Raw genomic sequence first — 20,069 nt, 5'->3', positions numbered from 1 at the left:
GCATTATAGAAAAAGAACAGGTGGCTGGTCTTTATAAGCTTGCTTCATTTTCTTAGCATTTTTTTCCCAAGTAATACCCTAATATGTTATAATATTGCCTGAGTAGGCATCTTCATGAGGTATCATCTATGATGAATAAGGGTGAGTTCTATAGCCAAGATAGTGCTCAGTTCCCATGTGATGATGGAGTAGCAATCATAAAATATGTAAGCAATCAAATATATAATTTAAGCCATACTTTTCTTCCTAGGTCAGTTTATAAAAAATCTATTTATAATGGGAAATAAAATACCCTATTCCTATTTTAGTGGAGGTGACATGGAGAAGGGAAGATCCATTTCAAAATATATTTGAAAATTTTATTTCCTGATGAAAGACCATCAGTGATTCCCTAAAGATGATGAGAAACTGAGACGAGGCAGAGTCTGGGAAGAGTCATCAGCCCCTGCCTGGCTCCCAGCACCTCTGCTTCACTCCTCTCCCTTCAGCCGTAGCCACCTGACTTTCTGCTGGACACTTGGCAAGTTTCTAAGGCGAGCCCTTCAGCTAGAAGGATTTAAGGAACCAGAGGCCACACCACAGGCTCAGGGATTTAACTTTAACCCTCTGTTTGGGATGACAGCCTTGACTCCAAGTTCTGTTTGCCAAAGAGCTAAGTCCTTAAACCCCTTAGGGTGAATTGATAACCTCTTATTTAGCAGATGCTTTGAGGATCTGATTAAAAATTTTGGGGGGGCTCTCCGAAACTCATCTGGGGTTCATGGACAACTGGTCAGCCTAATAAGCCCTAGTCAATGAAGATGACTAATGCTTAAAATTCCTACTCCCCTTCTCATGGATTAATAAGTTCTGCCTCTGAAGTCTATCATGGTTTTTGAAGCCTCTCTCCATGCTGGCAAACTTCCTCCTTTTGGCCTGCCTCTTGGAATTTCTGAATTTTAGCTCTTTGTTAGAATGCCCCCATTAATTCTGATGATTTTCCTTCATACTCCTTCATTACCTGTTCCCATTCCCTTCATATTCTGTGCTCATCTTCTCTGCGGTTCTTCCTCACACCTGGAATTATCCTTTTACATCTGTAGTGCCTCTCTCTCTCTCTGGAGAGGTATGCAGGTAGCCTATTTCCCCATCTGAGCCTCTTTTATAGCCCATCCTGTCTGGGAACAGTGAACTAGACCATTCTGTAAGATGACACCAGGTATATAAAGAAAAGGTTGTAAAATTGTTTGCTCATAGGTCACAGAAGGAATGATACGAATTTATGAATTCCTGTGATAATATAGGAAGAGAAATGGAAATTGTCCTTCAATTGAAATGTGTTTTCTTCTCTCCCTGTACTGTATCCCGAACTGGGATGGTCTGATGATAAGTCTTCTGTAACGCATGCCTTTCTGGTGACACCACAATCAAGGTCAATGTTAAATTTGTCCTTCTTCCAAAATATTTTCCTGGCTGCTGGATTTTTCCTATTAGAATGTCTGGCCAAACCAAATAGTACTGTCAGTTTAGTCTCCTTCTCATTTCCAGCCGCAAAGTCTCATCCACGGGGTTTTACTTAATTTCCACCCCAATGTTGAGAAGAATAGAAACGGGAGCGATAGAACATGGGCATGTTGCTCTTTAGGTTATACATTTACAAATCAATTTGCAGGAAAAAAGCTTTCAAAATTTCAAAAACAAAGCCCGGAGGAGCTATAAACATAAAAGAACATGAGGATACTTTAGTATCTTTGCAGGGTTTTTTCTACAGAAATCCAATTCCTGTTGCATAAAGTTTTATACTGCAGAAATGAAGCAGTCTATGCCAGTTTACCTGAGATTTATTTAACAAATAAGCATTAGAGTAAAGCAAAATACTTTAGGGATGCAACTAATCTCATACAGATTGTATGATATCAAGTAGAAAATATAAATAGTCCTGGTGATTCCCATTAAATAATATTCTTACTTTATGATGATCATTTGAGATAATTTTACATTGTTTCAATTAATGTCAAGATCCTACGATAGTTGATCTTTGAACAACATGAGTGTGACTTTGTGGATCCCACTTATATTTGGATGTTTTTCAGTAAATACCACAGTACTACACAATCTGCTGGTTGGTTGAGTCTGAAGATGCAGAACATACCAAGGCAGGACTGTAAAGTTATATACAGAGTTGCAAAGGTTGTGTGTGTGTGTGTGTGTGTGTGTGTGTAGGCGTCCTTAATTCCCAAATTGTTTAAGGGTCAATTTGTACTTACAATAAAACTTCTACAGAATATTCAGATGATATTAGGAATAGATGTTCTTACAGTGTCATTATTCTAAGGAGAATCTAGGTCTAATACAAGGGAAAAAGAGGGGGCATTTATATATTTTTTATAAATTATTTTTGAAGTATACAGAAAACCAGCTTTTTAAACTCAGTTCTCCATTAGCTTTATGATTTTAATGGCCTTTTTTCCCCTCTGTTTATCTATCATATTTTATTTAGAAAGTGATGGTAGCTAACTCATGATTTTAGACCTGTACTACCCAGTATGGTAGCAACTACTTGTGTATATCTATCAAACCCTTGAAATGAGACTAGTGTAGATTAAGATGTGCTTCAAGTGTGAAATAGATACTAGATTGAAAAGGCTTTAGTACAAAAAAATTTTTAAAAAGCATGTGAAATATCATTAAAACCTCTTCTATATTGATTACATGTTGAAATGATAATCTTTTGAATACATTGTATCAAAATATTAAATTTCACTTGGTTTAAATTTCTTGTGACTACCAAAAAGTTAAAAATTTCACATTGGTTTGCATTTGTGGTTCACATTATATTTCTGTCCAGCAGTCCTAGCTGCAACCTTTGAGATTTGCCAAAAAGATATTTGAGTTCAGGTCTGTAATGGGGGAAAAGAGATCATCAAGAGAGAAACATCATCTCCTGACTCTTGACCGTAAGATCCTCCTACTTCTCAGGGTTGCCCGGAGCTTCTGGGAATTTTGAGGGATTAGGAGAAAAAGCTTGAGAAGTAGCTGAACATGAACAACCTACCTAAGAGAGTTTAACCCCAGTGTCTCAGAAGTCTGTTATGGGACATGAAAGTTTGTGGTTCAGAAAACCAAAAGAATCTTTTTATGACAACTCCTTTATGGTTCATTCAGCTGCAGTTGGTGTATGTTTTGATTATAGCCTTTGAGTGTACTTAGTTGGGACTAATGTTTTGTGAGCAACTACTATGTGTCCCATGTTTTCTGTGTTCTCCCACATGAACCCCACCACAGCTTTATTATTAGTGGTTGTTATCCTTCCAGATGAGGAAGTTAAGTCACAGAAAGATTATTAGTTGCCTGAGGTCACAAACCTAAAGAGGGGGAGAACCAGGAATCGAGAACCCAAGTCTGAAGTTACAGTTTTGTACTACCTACTGCTTTAATGGCTACTTGATTACAAAAATTAGTTCTTCTTAATACTTGCTCTGACCAAATAAAATGGATGACCCTGGAAAATTGGATTGTAAAGCTACTTTGATTCCTTAAAATTAGAAAAAGAAAGTAAGAGATTGACCTTTACTTTGGTAAAGGTACTTGAGTCAGGGCACATACCTGTCCATTCATTCACCTGTTCTTTCATCCTTCTTTCATCATCCTGTTTTAAGTTGTCTCCCCAGGCCACAGGTGACTGGCCACTTTCCATGTAGAGAAAGAAAAGTATAATGGCTGAGTGACAATAAGATGGAATTTGGCTTCAGTCTTAATAACTGTGTGAATTTGGCACGCTTTTCAAAGTCTGTGTGCCTCAGGTTTTTATCTGTCAATCAGGGATAAAAATTTGTATGTAGTTCCCAGGATTGTGATGAGTCTCAACCGATGCAGGTAATGCACAGAGTAATTGCCTGGTTCATTATTAACATCAGCAAGGTATCAGCTAGTGTGAGCTCTCACATGGACTGTTATTACTAGATATGAAAACAGTATTGATGAATCATTTATTAGTGTGGCTTCAAAGCCAGATAAAGCTTTTTCAAAAACACATTTTTAATTTTAACATTCTTCAAAGTATACATCTAAATTCCATAATAACATTTTCATTTTAGAGTATTTTTTAGCCTTCATTTTAGTCTTTTTGAATTATGTTTAAAATTCATATGATAAATGAAAATAAACTATTAAATATAAACTAAAGCACACTGCTTTTGATCCTCTTCCCTTATTCTGCTGAATTTAATTTTAAATCATTTTCTGAAGAAAATTTCAGGTAATTTAGTTAACATGCTTTAGTTTTTTAACTTATTATATCATGAAGTATACTATAAAATGCTTTGTGGGTTCTCTAAAAAATTTGAATAATTTTGAGACTGAACACCAGCTACTTGCTAAGTTAAAAAAAGACTATCAGATAGTATATAGACTTTCAGGTCTTGAAAGTCAAACCTTTTGTGTTCTTTTTCAATATGATTGGTTAGCCTTAATGTAGAAAATTTAATTTAGGGAAAATTAAAGTGAGACTATAAGATAATGTCATTTAAAAAAAAGAAAAACACTGTAGGACTAAAGGTTACATTTGTATCCTGCTGAAAAACCTAAGTGCAATTGTTCTATAAAAATGAAACAATAAAGCTCTCCTCAGCTCGTATATTTTTAAATAAAAACTGTGTTGGTTTTTGGATTTAGTTCTAGATACTGTCATTGAACATCTGAAATTTATAATAGCAGTTAGATAGTGAATAGAATTTTGGGAAAGTAAGAAAAAAGCATTCTATGTGTTTGGCTAACTCATCCCCTTGTACTTCATATATGGGAACAGAATCTAAAAAAGAGTGGATATATGTATAACTGATTCACTTTGCTGTATACCTGAAACTAGCACAACATTGTAAATCAACTATACTCCAATAAATTTTTTTAAAATAAATTTTAAAATTAAAAAAATTTTAAAAAAAGAAACCAACCAAAAAAAAAAAAAAAAATCCATCATGTAAAGGCCTGTTCTAAACGTAGCTTCTGCTGGGCTTAATCACATCAATGGCCATGTTACCTTCTTCATTCCCATTTAGTTGAAAAGATAAGCTGACTGTTCTGTTCTTCCTTGGTTTTGTTCCTTTACCACAGAATTTTACCTCTCCCTACTGCCACTTCATCTGAATTCCATCCCCTTGAGATCTTAGAAATTCTTACCTTCAGGAACTCCAGTGAGACTACTGCTGAGGCAGTATATAGCCATGACTTCAAAAAATTTTGGCTTTTTTAATTAATTGAATCTATGTGCATATCTATTCGTTCATTCATTTGTTCTCCCATCCTTCTTTCATCAACCTCTTTTAAAAGTTGTCTCCCTAAGCCACAGTTGACTGACCACTTTCCATCCTTGACTTTCCTTTTTTTCTTCAGTTTTCTCATTTATTGGGTTAGATTTTGATACTTTTTCATTTCCATTCAATAAACTCCTCTGAGCATACATGCATTAGACTTAAAGCACTCTGTAGTCATTCTGAAGCTGTCCTCTAACGTGTTTCTCTTTCCTCCATAAAGAATAGCAAAGACTACAGCAGTAACTTGCAGGTCAGACACCTGTACAGGACGAAAATTGATCCCTTGCCTTTGCCCTACTTTTCCAATCTTCTTAGATTTCAGTGGCCAAATGTAAACATCTGTATAAGATTTTGATCTCTTTTAGTACATTGTGGTGCTCTGTGTATAAGTGTTTGCTTTATTTTTTTAAGAAAAGCTGCCTTATTGGGTTGTATAATAATACACATACCATTCTGTTCACCCAGTTTTAATTTGTTTTTGTCTGTGGTGTGACATAGGTGTCCAACTCTATTCTTTTGCATGTGGCTATCCAGTGGTCCAAGAATTCTTTGTTGAAAAGACTATTCTTTATCCACTGTATGGTCTTGGCACCCTTGTGGAAAATAAGTTGACCATAGATGTATGGGTTTACTTCTAGACTCTCAGTTCTCCTCCACTGATTTATATGTCTGTCCTTGTTCCATATCACACTGTGTTGATTATCCCAGTGCTGCTCAGTTTAGACAGCAGTCATCTGGAATTACTGGAATTACTCCAAATTGCTTCGGAGGTCTGCCCCTCACTCCCATGCTAAACCCTGACACCTTTTTTCACTTTGCTATTCACAGTATCACTGGTAACTGTGAGCCCTTAAGGCTTGAAATCTGGTGATTAATGGGCTGGGAAATTATGAATAGCTGTTCCCTTACTGACTTGTAATGGGTTTTGCTAAATGATTATCTATAAAGGCAGTATCAGTTTTTACATTTGATCAGGTTTTTGGAGTGGAGAAGTCATTTGATTCTAAAGCCCTTGGGAATAATGAAATGCTATATGAGTTTGTCCTGATGATAAAAGTGCCTTTCTTAATATTAAAACCTAATCTGTCTATCTAGTAGTTTGTAGTGATTGTTATTGTTATTTAAAAGTTAAGTTTACTTTAAGGTAAGCTGAGACTGTAGTCTTTTTCCCACCACTCCACCCACTCAGGCACGTTGAACAGAGAAAATGACACGTAGGAGATGCAATTCTTAAAGATTGTCAGGCTGTCCTATTAAGTTTCCTTAATTTAACATCATGGAATTTATTAAGGATGAAATGAATGAGTATATATTCAAACCTAAGAAACATTCAACTTTGCTACCATCTAGAGGCAGTTATTTCATACATGCTGTCTTTATTAAACTTTCCCAGATGCTACTTCCAAAGTAGATGTGGAACAAAAGTAAAAGATAGGTGGTTCTTTGTATATAATTTTTCTGTACCTCCCAAAGAATTGTACTGTTCCTAGTGTGTGCTCAGCATGCATTGTGAGATTAAAACATATTTGTTTGCTACTAAATGAACCTGAATTTTACCAGAAGTTGCCAATAGGAGATGGATCTCAGGGAATTGGGTATTTCATGGGAATATTTACTGCAGATATTCTTAAAGTATCTTCTTTATAAGTTAGATTCTTTGTACTTAGCATGATATTAGAATAGTATCTTTCTTTTATGGCATCCAGTTCCTAATAAGACAGTTTAATTGTGGGCTAATTATAGACATTAAAAAATTAAATAATACTCCTTCCAACAACTTCGTAAACTATTATTCAGATATTTAGAAGGCCTAAATACTTCAAAAGTATTTTCTTATTTTGTCTCTGAAAATCTCTAAATCTACACATCCAAGCCTCAGTTAAAGGTAATTTTAATCCTATTTTAAGATACAGTTCTTTTTAATTGGGCCACAATATGTGCAAACTATATATCTTAAATTATTGGGTAATTTAACAAATATAGCATACTTTTAGTAAAGGATAAGCTATTGAATTTTAATTTTGATAATAATTATTGATGTAAAATTGACAGTGTAAAATAGTTCAAAAATTTGCAAACAATACATTTTGACACGTTATCAGGAACTGTTGAACAAGTGAAGGAAATTCTTTAAAATATAACAACTTAAAACCAATTTGAAAGTATATGCTTTCCAAAACGAACATAATTTTGTAAGAAGTTGACTTGTTATAGGAAGAAGAGCATTAGGTCATTGTAGAATCAGTATTTAACTGTTGGAAATCATAACACACACACATACCAGTTGATGCTTAGCTGAATTCTCCTTCTTCCCCAGACAGAGGAAATGACGGGATGTTATTCACATACGAAAATGGTTTCAAATTGTGTTTCTTCCTTAATTTAAAATAATAGTTTACAGACATATTATGCTATTTGAATTAGAAAAACATTAGCCACTTCTCAAAAATATTTTCTAACTTTATTGTAGGAAGAAGTTGTGGATGAGATTGAATTGGTGGACATGTCTGTGGAATAAAATCCCAGTGAATTAAATGAAAAAATTTAAGTAAATTATTTTTCAGTTATAACATTTCACATAAACAACTGTGTCCTGTAACTCTATGGAGAACTGCCCTTGCTTTACAAATAAGAACATCATAAATAAGCGCATCTGAATTTGGGATTAGAAGGCTAGGATCATAGAAATTGTGCTTTTCTAAAGGAGATTTTACTCTAGCTCTTACATGAAAGATCTGTATCTAGCACCATGTTTTTGCTCAATTCTTCCCTCTGTTTTGAGTTCTTCCTGCTGCTTAAGTGTTGTCTGTTTAATACCCAAACCAGTACTGCCACCTTGTGATATTTTTCTTAATTTCATCTGGCCATCCTTATTCCTTTCCTTGGGTACTTTTATCTTTAATTTACTGGTTTAGTCTTCCTCACATCTGCACATGTTTGACCTCCCTATTTTGGTTAGAATCTCTTCTATGTTCCTTTGGTCTTTATCCGCATTAATATTCTCTCCTGGATATTTCGTCAGTGCATTGGAAGATTAGAGTACTTGACTTGACACCTGTCCATGACAAGACTTAAATATTAAATCACGTCTACCAAAAAGAAAAATTTAACTTCCATGTCTTCTGTTTCACATCCATAATTCTAGTGCCTACTTAGGTAAGGAGATTCAAAATTTGTTAGCTTGAGAGATTAGAATGAAATATAATTTCTCTAATTTATTATATTTGATCATCATTTTTAAAAAACACGTTTTCATGGTTTCTTTTGTATCTCTTTATTTTTGCAGCTTTTGTCATTCCTTCAGGGTTTATTTACTTTTTACCACGAGGGATATGAACTCGCCCAGGAATTTGCACCATATAAACAACAGCTGCAGTTCAACTTGCAGAACGTAAGACTATACCTGTTGTCACTGCCTCTCCTTAGTGAATAAGATGATCCCAGGGCAACTGAGTTATGACCAAATTGAACCTTGGAATCTTTTAAAAACTTATCTAAGTACAAAAAAAGCTTACTCATTTAGAAAAACCACTTATTAAATTTACTAATTTTTTTTATAATTGCTGGTTGAAAGTATGCCAGGAAAGAGTAAATCTTATTAACTCTTTAGAGTTAGAAAAATATATACTGGCAAATTTCATAAAAATAAAAATATCTGAGGTGCAGAAAGATTGGAAGTGTTTGCCTTTATCTAGTGTTTTCATTATTTTACTGGGTGACCTTAGGCAAGTTTTATTTCCTGAGAGGGCAGAATTTCTATATTTGTGAAATGAACAGGTGGACTTTCACACTCTGTCCCTTTCCTCCCTGAAGTTGTACCATTACATAGCTGATATTTAGTGTTTTGTAAAAATAAATTTAAATGTGGGTTTGAAGCATTCATAATAACTGCTTTAAAGCTACAGGGAGAATTATTTACAAACATCCTATCTATTTCTGTCAGGGTTTATTTTGTAAAGTTCTCCAGTCAATCCTTTTAATATCTGATTGCATAGTTAGACAAATTCTGACTTATGTATGCTGAACACCAGTTACACTTCAAAAAAAAGTTAGCCAATCCATTTCTGCTTATCAAATATGACAACAAAATCTTAATTGTTGAGGATTTTGTATAAATTAAAAGTTATTTCTGAAACCCTGTCTAGTACTCTGTAGCTAAAATAATTTGTGAAGGCTTCACTTACTTTTCTATAAAAAGCCTGCCTTTCACTCCTTACCTGATTCTTGCCATTATGAAGATGTTCAGCAAATAGAAATATGGAGTTGGAGTGTCCCATGAGAAATATGTGATTGGATTTATTCCACCTGTGTTTCGAGTTTAGCTTTTTATTTAACCTAGATTTTCTAGCAGAATCGATTTCACATTCAATTCATTCCATTGTTTTTCAATATGGAATGCATTTGGGCTTTTTTAGTAAATATTAAAAGGGAAAATTATAAAATCCAAAGTATTTTATTATTTATTTCCATATTAAATGCAATTACAGTAAGATTCCTGGGATTTGAGAACAGGAGACAGGTAAAGTATTAGAAAAAATTCTGATTCTTATGTTTAAAAGGGAAAAGCAGCAAATTAACTTACTTTGAGATTCAGGTCTTTTAGTAGGGGCCATAACAAAATCTTAAAGTTGGGTGGTGATGATTTTTATGTTTCCAAATGAATATTGTTGAGATAATGTGGCCTGAATACAAAATTGATTTTCATAGAGAAAAGCCTTATGCTTTCTGTGTCTTCCCTTAAGTAAACATGCTATGATGTGAATAAGCTATTTCTTACAATAGAAGAAGTTAGAAGTTGGAAACCTGTTCATTTTTATGAGTTAATTTATGCACTGACTTCTTGATAACTATATTAGGATTTCTGAAAAACAAGCTAAGTGATATGTCTTCAGAAAAGTTCTTGGAATAAAAGTGATGAACTTTTTTCTTGGTAAGTGCCACACATATCAAAAGTATGTGGATTTATTTTAACCCCCAAAAGAAATTAAGTCCCTGTGTATCTTCCTTTTTACCTTAGGTATTATGGCATATAGAACTCTATTTAGTATTGTGTATTTGTAAAACTATAAGTTGTCCCCTAGGTAATGTTAAGTAGGAAATTGGATGAAACACACACACACACACGGAGATTCAAAGAGAAACATGCAGAAGGTCATTCAGCACAATTTCACTAAAGTAATTCAAAATTAGAGCCTAGGATTCAACGGAGAGGGTTGTGGATATGGTGAACAGTCCTGAAAGAATCGAGGTTATCCTTTGCACCATTTGCAGTTTTGAAACTTTAGGCTGGAGGTTCCTCAAAACTGGTAGAAAACGATGAAGGAAATTGTTGTTTCTGTTTACTTAAGACAAGGAATAATTTTGAAAGTACGCGACAAGAGGTAGAGCGGTTGATGCAAAGGATGAAATCTGCCAGTCAAGATTACAGACCACCCAGCCAGTGGACGATGGAAGGCTACCTTTATGTCCAGGAGAAACGTGAGTTGCAAAGACAGAAGTTAATGTCTCTTATGATTAACATTCTGTTTCTGTGAGAAGTGAGTTGGTTAGTTTCTTTTCCTTCAAGTAGGAAGACTGAAATTCCTGACAGCTTTATCCTACTTAGTCTGCTCTGCCAACCACTGCCACCTAAGTGTGGAAGTTCTTCCCCTTTGCACCATCAGATTCTCTAAGTTGGTATGTTATTGAACTTGGAACTTACACTTTTCATGATGCTATAGTAACACGAGTTCAGGTTTAGAATTTAATTGTGATATCTAATCTCAATTTAAAGTTTCATGGAGAATTAAAAATCAAAGCCTTTATCAGATGAATCATCTTGGTGACTTTGGTAATAGTTTTCCCCTTCAGCAGCATTATTTCATTTAATTCTGTGCTCTGACAGTTTTCAGGAGTAAAGTTGGCAATTATGTAATGTCAAACTGGCACTCTTTACTTCCTGATGTTAGGAAATAAGCATCAGACCCAATAGAACACTACTATAATTGCCTCACACTAAGAAAGTTTTTTCTCACAAAAATTAATAAAAAGCCCTTCAAACTTGTATAACTAGGGTCCTTTCTTGTCATAAAGTAGAACGAGTGTGACTAAATTAACTCTCTATTTCAAACCAGAATGCCCTAAAGTACTCTCTTACTGTTTGTGCTAAAGGAACAGTTGTTTTTTATTTCCAGTGCATCATGGACCAGTGTCCTCGTAAAACACAAAATTACGTGCTTGTATTTTGCAGTAATCTCAAATTGCTCTGAAAGTTTTGAAATGCTTGTTCTCACTTTCTGTACTTTTTCTCACATACTGGGACTAACAGACTACATGCAGTAGCACTGCTCCAAGTCTCCCTATCCGTAGACAGTACATCAATGTAGTTGTTTTGGTTAGAAGACATTATAGTTAAAGGGTTTGAGATGCGGAAGCTGTAGATGTTTGGTTGACTGTGAAAGTTTTTTGGACATGATGCAAAATGATCACTAAAATGCCAACATATTTTATATTTTACATGCCTAGGTGATGCTCATTTGTTCCTTAGCAATATGCAAGCGAATAACAGTTTGATCCAGTTATCTTGGCAAACATTTATTACTACATAGGTGGTAGAGGGCTGCTGGCTCAGGAGGTCCGGTTCCAGGACTTCCTGTCTCGTAACTATCTACGTTTGACCAGTCTGCTGCTTTCAGATGTTAAAATGGTAAATCTGATTACCTGCCTATCTATTCTCTAATTAGAATATCATAAATAGGTTTTACCAAAATTTCTTGAAAAAGACCGATTCTTTGGTCATATATACAGTATATGGATTTGACTCAGGACTCTAAGGTAATGTTTGAATACTGAATAATTATTCCATATTTGAGAGCCTCACTGTGAGGGCACCTGGAGGGGAGCTCACATTTTGCTGAGTGGAAGAATTTGTGGATAATGAGGCCTGTTCAAACCTGCATCTGGTAGAGGAGGTGCCATCCTCTTGCCTGAAGAGTTTTTATTCATTTTAACTCAGTAATACTTTATTTCTTGAGATTCCCCCCCTCATTGTTAACACAGTTGTTGAAAGCTTTGTGAGTATACAATATCTTGTTCTAAACAAAAAAGCTTTGGATTACCTAGCAAAATTCTTGTGTACATAACCTTCAAATATGCCCTGTTCAATTGCTACTTGGGAGTTTATCCATTGGGTGGTGCCGTGGTTTGCTTACCCATTCCCCAGCTGTTGGAATTTGTATCAAACTAAAAGCATAGTTCCTACCATACGACCCAGCAATCCCACTACTGGGCATATACCCTGAGAAAACCATAATTCAAAAAGAGTCATGTACCAAAATGTTCATTGCAGCTCTATTTACAATAGCCAGGACATGGAAGCAACCTAAGTGTCCATCAACAGGTGAATGGATAAAGAAGATGTGGCACATATATACAGTGGAATATTACTCAGCCATAAAAAGAAATGAAATTGAGTTATTTGTAGTGAGGTGGATGGACCTAGAGTTTGTCATACAAAGTGAAATAAGTCAGAAAGAGAAAAACAAATACCGTATGCTAACACATATATATGGAATCTAAGGGGGAAAAAAAAGGTCATGGAGAACCTAGGGGCAAGACAGGAATAAAGTCACAGACCTACTAGATAATGGACTTGAGGATACGGGGAGGGGGAAGGGTAAGCTGGGACAAAGTGAGAGAGTGGCATGAACATATATACACTACCAAACGTAAAATAGATAGCTAGTGGGAAGCAGCTGCATAGCACAGGGAGATCAGCTCGGTGCTTTGTGACCACCTAGAGCGGTGGGATAGGGAGGGTGGGAGGGAGGGAGATGCAAGAGTGAAGAAATATGGGGACATATGTATGTGTATAACTGATTCACTTTGTTACAAAGCAGAAACTAACACACCATTGTAAAGCAATTATACTCCAATAAAGATGTTTTAAAAAATAAAAATAAAAGCATAGTTCCTTTAATAATTTCAGGGCTGGATGGGTGGACAAAATGCAGTGTTTTATGCACCTGTCTGATGTTGGTATCTTTTGTTCTAAGATACCTGACTTCTCCTCTGAGTCAGGCTGAACTGATCATAAAGTCCTTTGTGGCACTGACCTTTTTTTTCTGAGAGTTCCTGTCCCTCTAAATGATAACATCTACTCTTAGGCTACAAAACTCAGGTAAATCTTCAACTCTAGTGTCTCTCTGTAGCCTGGGACCAAGTCTGTCCGTTTATCTTGTCGATTAACTTTGAACCCACACCTTCTCTCCATCTCCACAGTCTTGCAGTGACCTCCTAACTGTTCTCTTTTCTCCTCCAAGCTTGTCCAGCTCAGTGCATTCTCAGAGAGCTTCCAGCAGCTCCCTGCAGTGCTTGCTTGGTTGTGCCTCTCCTGTGATGGCCCTGGCCGTGCATGGCATTCAAGGCTCTCACAGTTGGGCTCCTCTCTTTTTAGCATCCTCTCTTATGATGTTGTCTTCCTGCTCCCATGGCAGCTTCCATCTCCATTTTTCTCTATATCTACCTGTGTTATTTTTATAGCTTTAGCGAGGTAAACTTGGCATGCATCAAACTGCACATATTTAAAAAGTACAGTTTGATCAGTTTTGCCATATGTATGCACCTGTGAAGCCATCACCACAATCAACATAATGAACATATTCATCACCTTCAAAAGTGTTCTTATGCCCCAGTATAATCCCTCCCTCCTTTAATTCCCACTTACCATCCACCCCTCTTCCCCTTGCCTAGGGATTTAAAAAGAAAAAATGAATGGATTTATATGCTGTTGGAATTATTTTTCTATAAGGGACAAGTATGCAAAGCCCCTTTCTACTTGGAATCTTTGAAAGGATTTATATTAAGAAAATCTGACCAGTTCACTAAGACATATTGATTGTATTCTTGCTGTCACTGAATAAGTCCTGTGGGGAACAGAAAATGAGATGAAGAATATGGCTTCAGGGTGTTTATTCTGTAATGGAAGGCACAAGATTAACTCACACAACTAGCAGCCAGTGATCAATAGTAAATATCAGAGCTGTAAATTGAGTGATAAATGGAGATGGATGTAATGGGGTGGTAGCAGATTATTGCTGTTTAGACATAGCATTCCACTTTATCTGGATATGTGGTTTGTATGTTACCCACCTCTAGGCAAACATTAAATTACGTTCTAGTAGACTCCAGTTTAACCAGGAAGAGCATGGGGTCCAGAGTCAGACAGAACTATGTTGGAATTTTATGCTACCTGTTAACTGGGTGATTCTCGGTAGGCAACTTTCTGAGTTCAGTCTCCTCATTTATAAAAGAGGGATATTTATATCTGTCTCACAATAATATTGCAGGAATTAGAGATAGTGTATGTAAAATGTCTTTGTTATCAGTAGTGGTGCATAATAATACCACTGTGCTTCTAGGAGCCCTTACTATTCTGTGTAATTTATATTTGTCTCATTTAATTCTTAAGACAACTCCTGAAAAATATCATTCCTCTGAAAAGAACAACTCCAATCACATGTCCTATTGATGAAGAAAGTAGTACCATCTGCAGCTCTTAAGCTTTATTTTCTTTTATGTAAAATGTACTTTATAATGTCTGACTTTAAAAGTTCCTAGATAAAATGTTGGCGCTTAGTAGGTATTCAGTGAATGTTAATTCCCTCCCATTCCACAGACATCATCTCAGCAACCTCAGATGATCACTGGGTAAAATCTTGTTTTGTTTTGCAACTTTAGAGCTATAATAAATTCTATTTACCCAGACTTTTTTTAGGGACTTCAGAATTGCTTGCCTAAGAACGTCTGCCCTGGCCTGGTGCCAGGCAACTTTAAAGAAAGCAGCATGTGTGTGCAGCACACTTGAAGATTGAATGCATGAGGTTCTGAACTTAAGATGGAGGCAGGAAAAAACACCTTGGGTCTAAAATGTCATCAGAGTGTTGCAGCAGCTTTATTTAAAAATTACAGTTAATATTGCTTCATAAATCGCTTCCTAAGTAGTAAAGTCACTATAAGGATTTCTATCCAGCCACTTTCCACTAATCAGCTCTAAGCCTGTAAGTGTTTTACACCACATGTAACAGAGTTATCAACAAGTATTGTTAAGTATTATAGCGTGAAATGGTCCCAAAACAGAATTGAAGTTAATTGTAGTAATCTTTTGTGATTATCAAGTATATAGCTGCACCCCATAATTTTAAAATCTGGAGTGGTTAAAGCTAAACATGACACCAAGGGCACTATTATTATAGAAAAAAAATTCAAATGGCTCATGAAACACTTTTCTCAAGTGGTGCATCTTTACAATTCAGTTTCTTGCTTTTGGATATATGGTTGTAAAACCAAGCCAGCAATAACATTGTACATAATTGTTGCTAGAGAGATCCAGGTGTTAAGCCAAATGGGACCCTACATGAAGAAGCTATAGGAAACAAACTCCATTTTCAACCCTCTCAGCCCTCTACGGCATTTGGGTGCAGGATAATTGGCTTCCCTGGGGAAAAGCTGAAGGTTTTCTACCCGGGTCATGAAAAAATTGAACTTATGGTGCATCCCTGTGCCCTGGTGAAGCATCATTAAACAGTTTTTAAGACTACTGGATGATTAAGTGGCACACTATGGGAAAGGGTTGCACACCACAGCAGGATTGTGTTTATGGGGAAAAAGAAAGTGAGCAGTTTACATATACAGCTTTTAATATAAATGGTAGAAATTATTTTCCTTTTAAAGAGTAATTTGAATTCACTTTTTTCAGATTAGTGTTAAGAGGAAATAACTCTATGGTCAGTAAAGTCTTAGAGAAAGATGAGTGATTCATTCCTTCTTTCACTTAACAAATCTTTATTGAGGAACAACTGTATGTCTGTCCCTGTTCTAAGGATTAAGAATATACTAGTCAGCAGGACATCACTTGTTCCTGTTCTCATAGAGCCTTAGTGATGGAGACAGACAATAAATTGGGTAAATTAGTAAAATGTTAGTCATATCAGTGGTAAAGTGAAGAAATAAAGTTAAAACAAGAAAGAGACATAAGAAATATCAAGGTGAGGGTGTTGTGATGTTAGCTATCTCTACAGAAAAGGCCATTTTATAAAGGTGACATTTAGTAAAAGACCTGAAAGAAATGACATTGTCATGCAGCTATCTGAAGGAAAAGTAGTCCAGTTAAGTGCAAATGCTCTGGGGTAGAAATGCATTCACTGAGTGCTGAGATCAGCAAGAGGGCCAGTGTAGCTGGAGTAGAGTATATGAGGCAAAAGGCAGTGAGATCAATACTGAGGAGCCAGATCATGTGGGGCCTTTGGTTTTTATCTGGGGTAATGTGGGAAATGACTGGAGAGTTTTGAACAAAGGGGTGAAATGACCTGGCTAAATTTTTAGCAGGGTATTTCTGGCAGTTTCAAAAATAGAGGACAAAGATAGAAGTAAGAAGACCTGTTATAGTACCTCAGACTGTCATTTCTCATGCTTCCTACCTCTACGGGATGCAAGTATACCACTTTTACAGATGAGATAACTGAAGTTCAGATCTAAAGTAACTCTTGAGTTTACAGAGTGAGTGTCGGTACTGTAAATAAAGCCAAGTTGTTTGGCTGCAAGACACTCTACCCTATACCACTCTTGCTCCAGACTAGCCTTTCTCACTCACAGTAAGCATTCCCAACTTGCATGGTCTATGGAAATACTCAGTTGTGTTTCATAGCATCGAAAACTGTACAAACTTAGATACAGATCATTTATTAACAATCTGTAATGTTTGTTTCCTTACACTAGGACCGCTTGGTTTTACATGGATTAAACACTATTGTACATATGATAAGGGAAGTAAAACATTTACAATGAGTGTTTCAGAAATGAAATCCAGTGGGAAAATGGTGAGTTGTTTTTGTTTTTTAATTGAGCTTGTTATTTAAGTAATGGAAGCAAAACAAACAAAAATCATGTGTGTTTATTTTTCTAATAAACGTGCTCACAATTTTTAAAAATTGAAAAGTCAAAAATTTTTCTCTCTTTAGTGACCTTGAAGACTTATAAAGAGTGGCCAGGATTTTTCTTTTATTTTGGCCATGGAATGTTTATAAGCAGTTATATTAAATGTAGGGACACCTTGGTAGGTGTCATCTCCTATCCCTGGCAGCAGAGTTGTTTGCGTTGTTGGTTGGCCAGCAGCCCATAGAGACTGTCAGTGGCTGGTCCAGGCTCACTGCGTCTGCATCTTTCTTCCAGGTGGTCTCTTGTGGGAGCCCAGGTTTGCCCCTGCATGCCACTTCCTTTTCTGCACTGTGTACTACTTACTGAAACGCTGGCCAGCAAAGTTTCTCAGAAGAAATCAATCAATGCTTATTTACCCCTAAAGTAAATCAGTCACTGAATGTCTCGCATGGGTAGTGAACAGTACAGAACAAAGTGTACCTTATATGCGGAAGTGCTACAGAATACAACGCCTTTATTGCATGTAGTGTACACTCTTTTTGTGAGTTAAGATATGAATATGGCAAACAATTGGACCTGTGAATTAAATAATTGAGCCGCCATCTAAGAATCCTAGAGCTGGGAGTTATCCTAAAGATTATTTAGGCTAGCCTCATTTTACCTGATTAAAAAATAAAGACAATAGAAAGTAAGTGACTTACTCAGCTAATTTGTGGTATAGATCATGGCAGAGGTAAATGTTGATCTAACTTAGACACATACTCAAATACATCAGCTGAAACTTATTGTGCTTGGGCATTCATTAGAGTCTAATAATTCAAAGTAAGAGACATAAAATAAAGGAGAACATACCAGAGAAAAAGAAACCTTAGATGGCTACTCTCACAAGAAGTTATTAAATGCTATAATCATGCCTAGTTTCTACTCTAAAAGTTTCATAAGAAAAGATATTGCCCAAAAGTCAGTTTATGTGACAGTCAGTGAGCTAATAATAAATAGACCAAGCCAGAGTTCTATTAATAAAAGAGATTTGCAACCAGAGACAATAGAATTAACCAGGCATTAGGTAAATATTCCCCTTAAAATTGACTGGCATTTCAGGTATAGAAGAGAATTATGAATTGAGCCTATGTTGGATCCTGTCAAAAGAGGTTTAGTTTAGTTTTAGCAGCAGACTACTAGTCGGTTACCAGCAGGGGAATCACGTGGTGTGCATGATAGAAATAGCATTATAGCAAGTATCTACTAGAACTTTATTATTTTGGTAGCTCTCTTGAGGTTTTGAGCCAGCTATCATTTAATACTCTACGGCTCCAATACAAACACACACACACACATATTATAGTATAATTTAACTTTATAAGTAAATATGTTGAAGGGTACTAGACAGGCATGTCACAGAATTCTTTGAATAAAACATGTATATGTGATTAATTTATTAATAAATGGTTTGGTGTATTACAGTTGGGCAGTTAACATTAGGCAGAAGTCTTTGTATTTATAGAAACAGGATGTGATTATGATCTTTATACATAAACTGTACTCTAAGTTGTCATTTTAATATGGAAACTTTAGGTGGTGTATTTAATATATTTCAGTTCACCTTGTCATCATGTCAGTAATGTGCTCCACTTCTTGTTTCAGAATGGCCTCGTTACTAGCTCACCAGAAATGTTTAAATTAAAATCCTGTATCCGACGAAAGACAGATTCAATTGATAAACGATTCTGCTTTGACATAGAAGTAGTCGAAAGGTTTGAACTTTTCACTTTATATTTTTTAATAATCTAAATTATTTGTTTCTATGTATAGATGTAAATATGAAACAGCATAAAGTGCTTGTTTTTCAGTCTCTTTTTTAAAGACAATATATATGTTTATTTCATTCTTTCACTTGTTTATTCAACAAATAAGTATTGCATGATGCTTTCGAAAAAATAACTCAGACACAGAGTGCTACCAAAGGGTAATATCACTCAGAGAAGAATCTGGAAAAATCAATAAAGATGACTGCCTTAGGAGAAAGTGCATATTGTGGACCGAGGTCCCCATCAAAATGAAGAAACCTGACGGCATTGTTCATGGCTCCTGGGTCAGCCTTTTTGTATGATTTTGAAATCTAGTGGTCTTGTTCCCAAGGAATAATAAGACACAACTGCAAATTCCATAAGCTTCCTTTAGCCAGTGAAAATCAGTGCCTACCATGTACACAACACTGTTCTGGGCATTCTTAGCCACAGAATATTGGGAGAGACATAAAGCTCTTTGTGCATTCAAGCTTATCATGTAGTGGAATTATTTAGCTCTGTTCCTTTATTGTTTCAATACAAGTAGAATAGAAACAAAATAAGGAGGAGTATGTTTCTTGATCTGTGTTGCATTCCATAATCTATTTTTCTTCCCCTGCATTACCACTATGCTTTTCTGAATACCTCTAGCTTTGTGTGTGTGTGTGTATACACTGTATATATACTCTGACATATTATATACACTGTTATATACTATAGCTTACGTACGATAGCTTGTTAACTGTTTAGTAGGGCATGGCCTTGTTCTTATGCTTCTTTAAAATAGTGTTAGCTATTTTGGCCCTGTGTTCTTATGATTTATAGATCTGCTTATTAAGTTTCCCTTTCTCTCCAAAACATCCTTTGGGATTTTTGACTGGAGTTCCATTAAAGTTATTAAATTTCAATAAATTAATCAATGGTGAGTTGAACTCTCCCAAGGACTTTACATATCTTTTACATATATATTTTTTTCAGATTTGTTTTCGGGTATATTCTTTTTATTTAAATTTTGAATAAAGTTCTTTAGTAGAAACTCTTTTTTTGTTTTATGGTTAAGATTGCCATAGAGAAAGGC

At 35.6% G+C, this 20,069-nt stretch overlaps 1 protein-coding gene across 1 annotated transcript in view; it reads left to right on the top strand.

The window, feature by feature from the left end:
* The window catches only part of ARHGAP42 (Rho GTPase activating protein 42), a 281,197-nt gene that overhangs the window by 213,291 nt on the left and 47,837 nt on the right, over positions 1–20,069 (top strand). Inside the window, exons 7-10 of the mRNA XM_065881548.1 lie at positions 8,578–8,682; positions 10,640–10,769; positions 17,046–17,146; positions 18,849–18,958. Of these exons, the coding sequence (XP_065737620.1) occupies positions 8,578–8,682; positions 10,640–10,769; positions 17,046–17,146; positions 18,849–18,958 (446 nt within the window). The remainder of the gene's footprint in view (positions 1–8,577; positions 8,683–10,639; positions 10,770–17,045; positions 17,147–18,848; positions 18,959–20,069) is intronic.

The sequence above is a fragment of the Phocoena phocoena genome, chromosome 8, assembly GCF_963924675.1.
Source record: "Phocoena phocoena chromosome 8, mPhoPho1.1, whole genome shotgun sequence".
Taxonomy (NCBI): domain Eukaryota; kingdom Metazoa; phylum Chordata; class Mammalia; order Artiodactyla; family Phocoenidae; genus Phocoena; species Phocoena phocoena.
The sequence above is the reverse complement of the archived record's forward strand: the minus strand, read 5'-3'. Positions and strand labels throughout refer to the sequence as shown.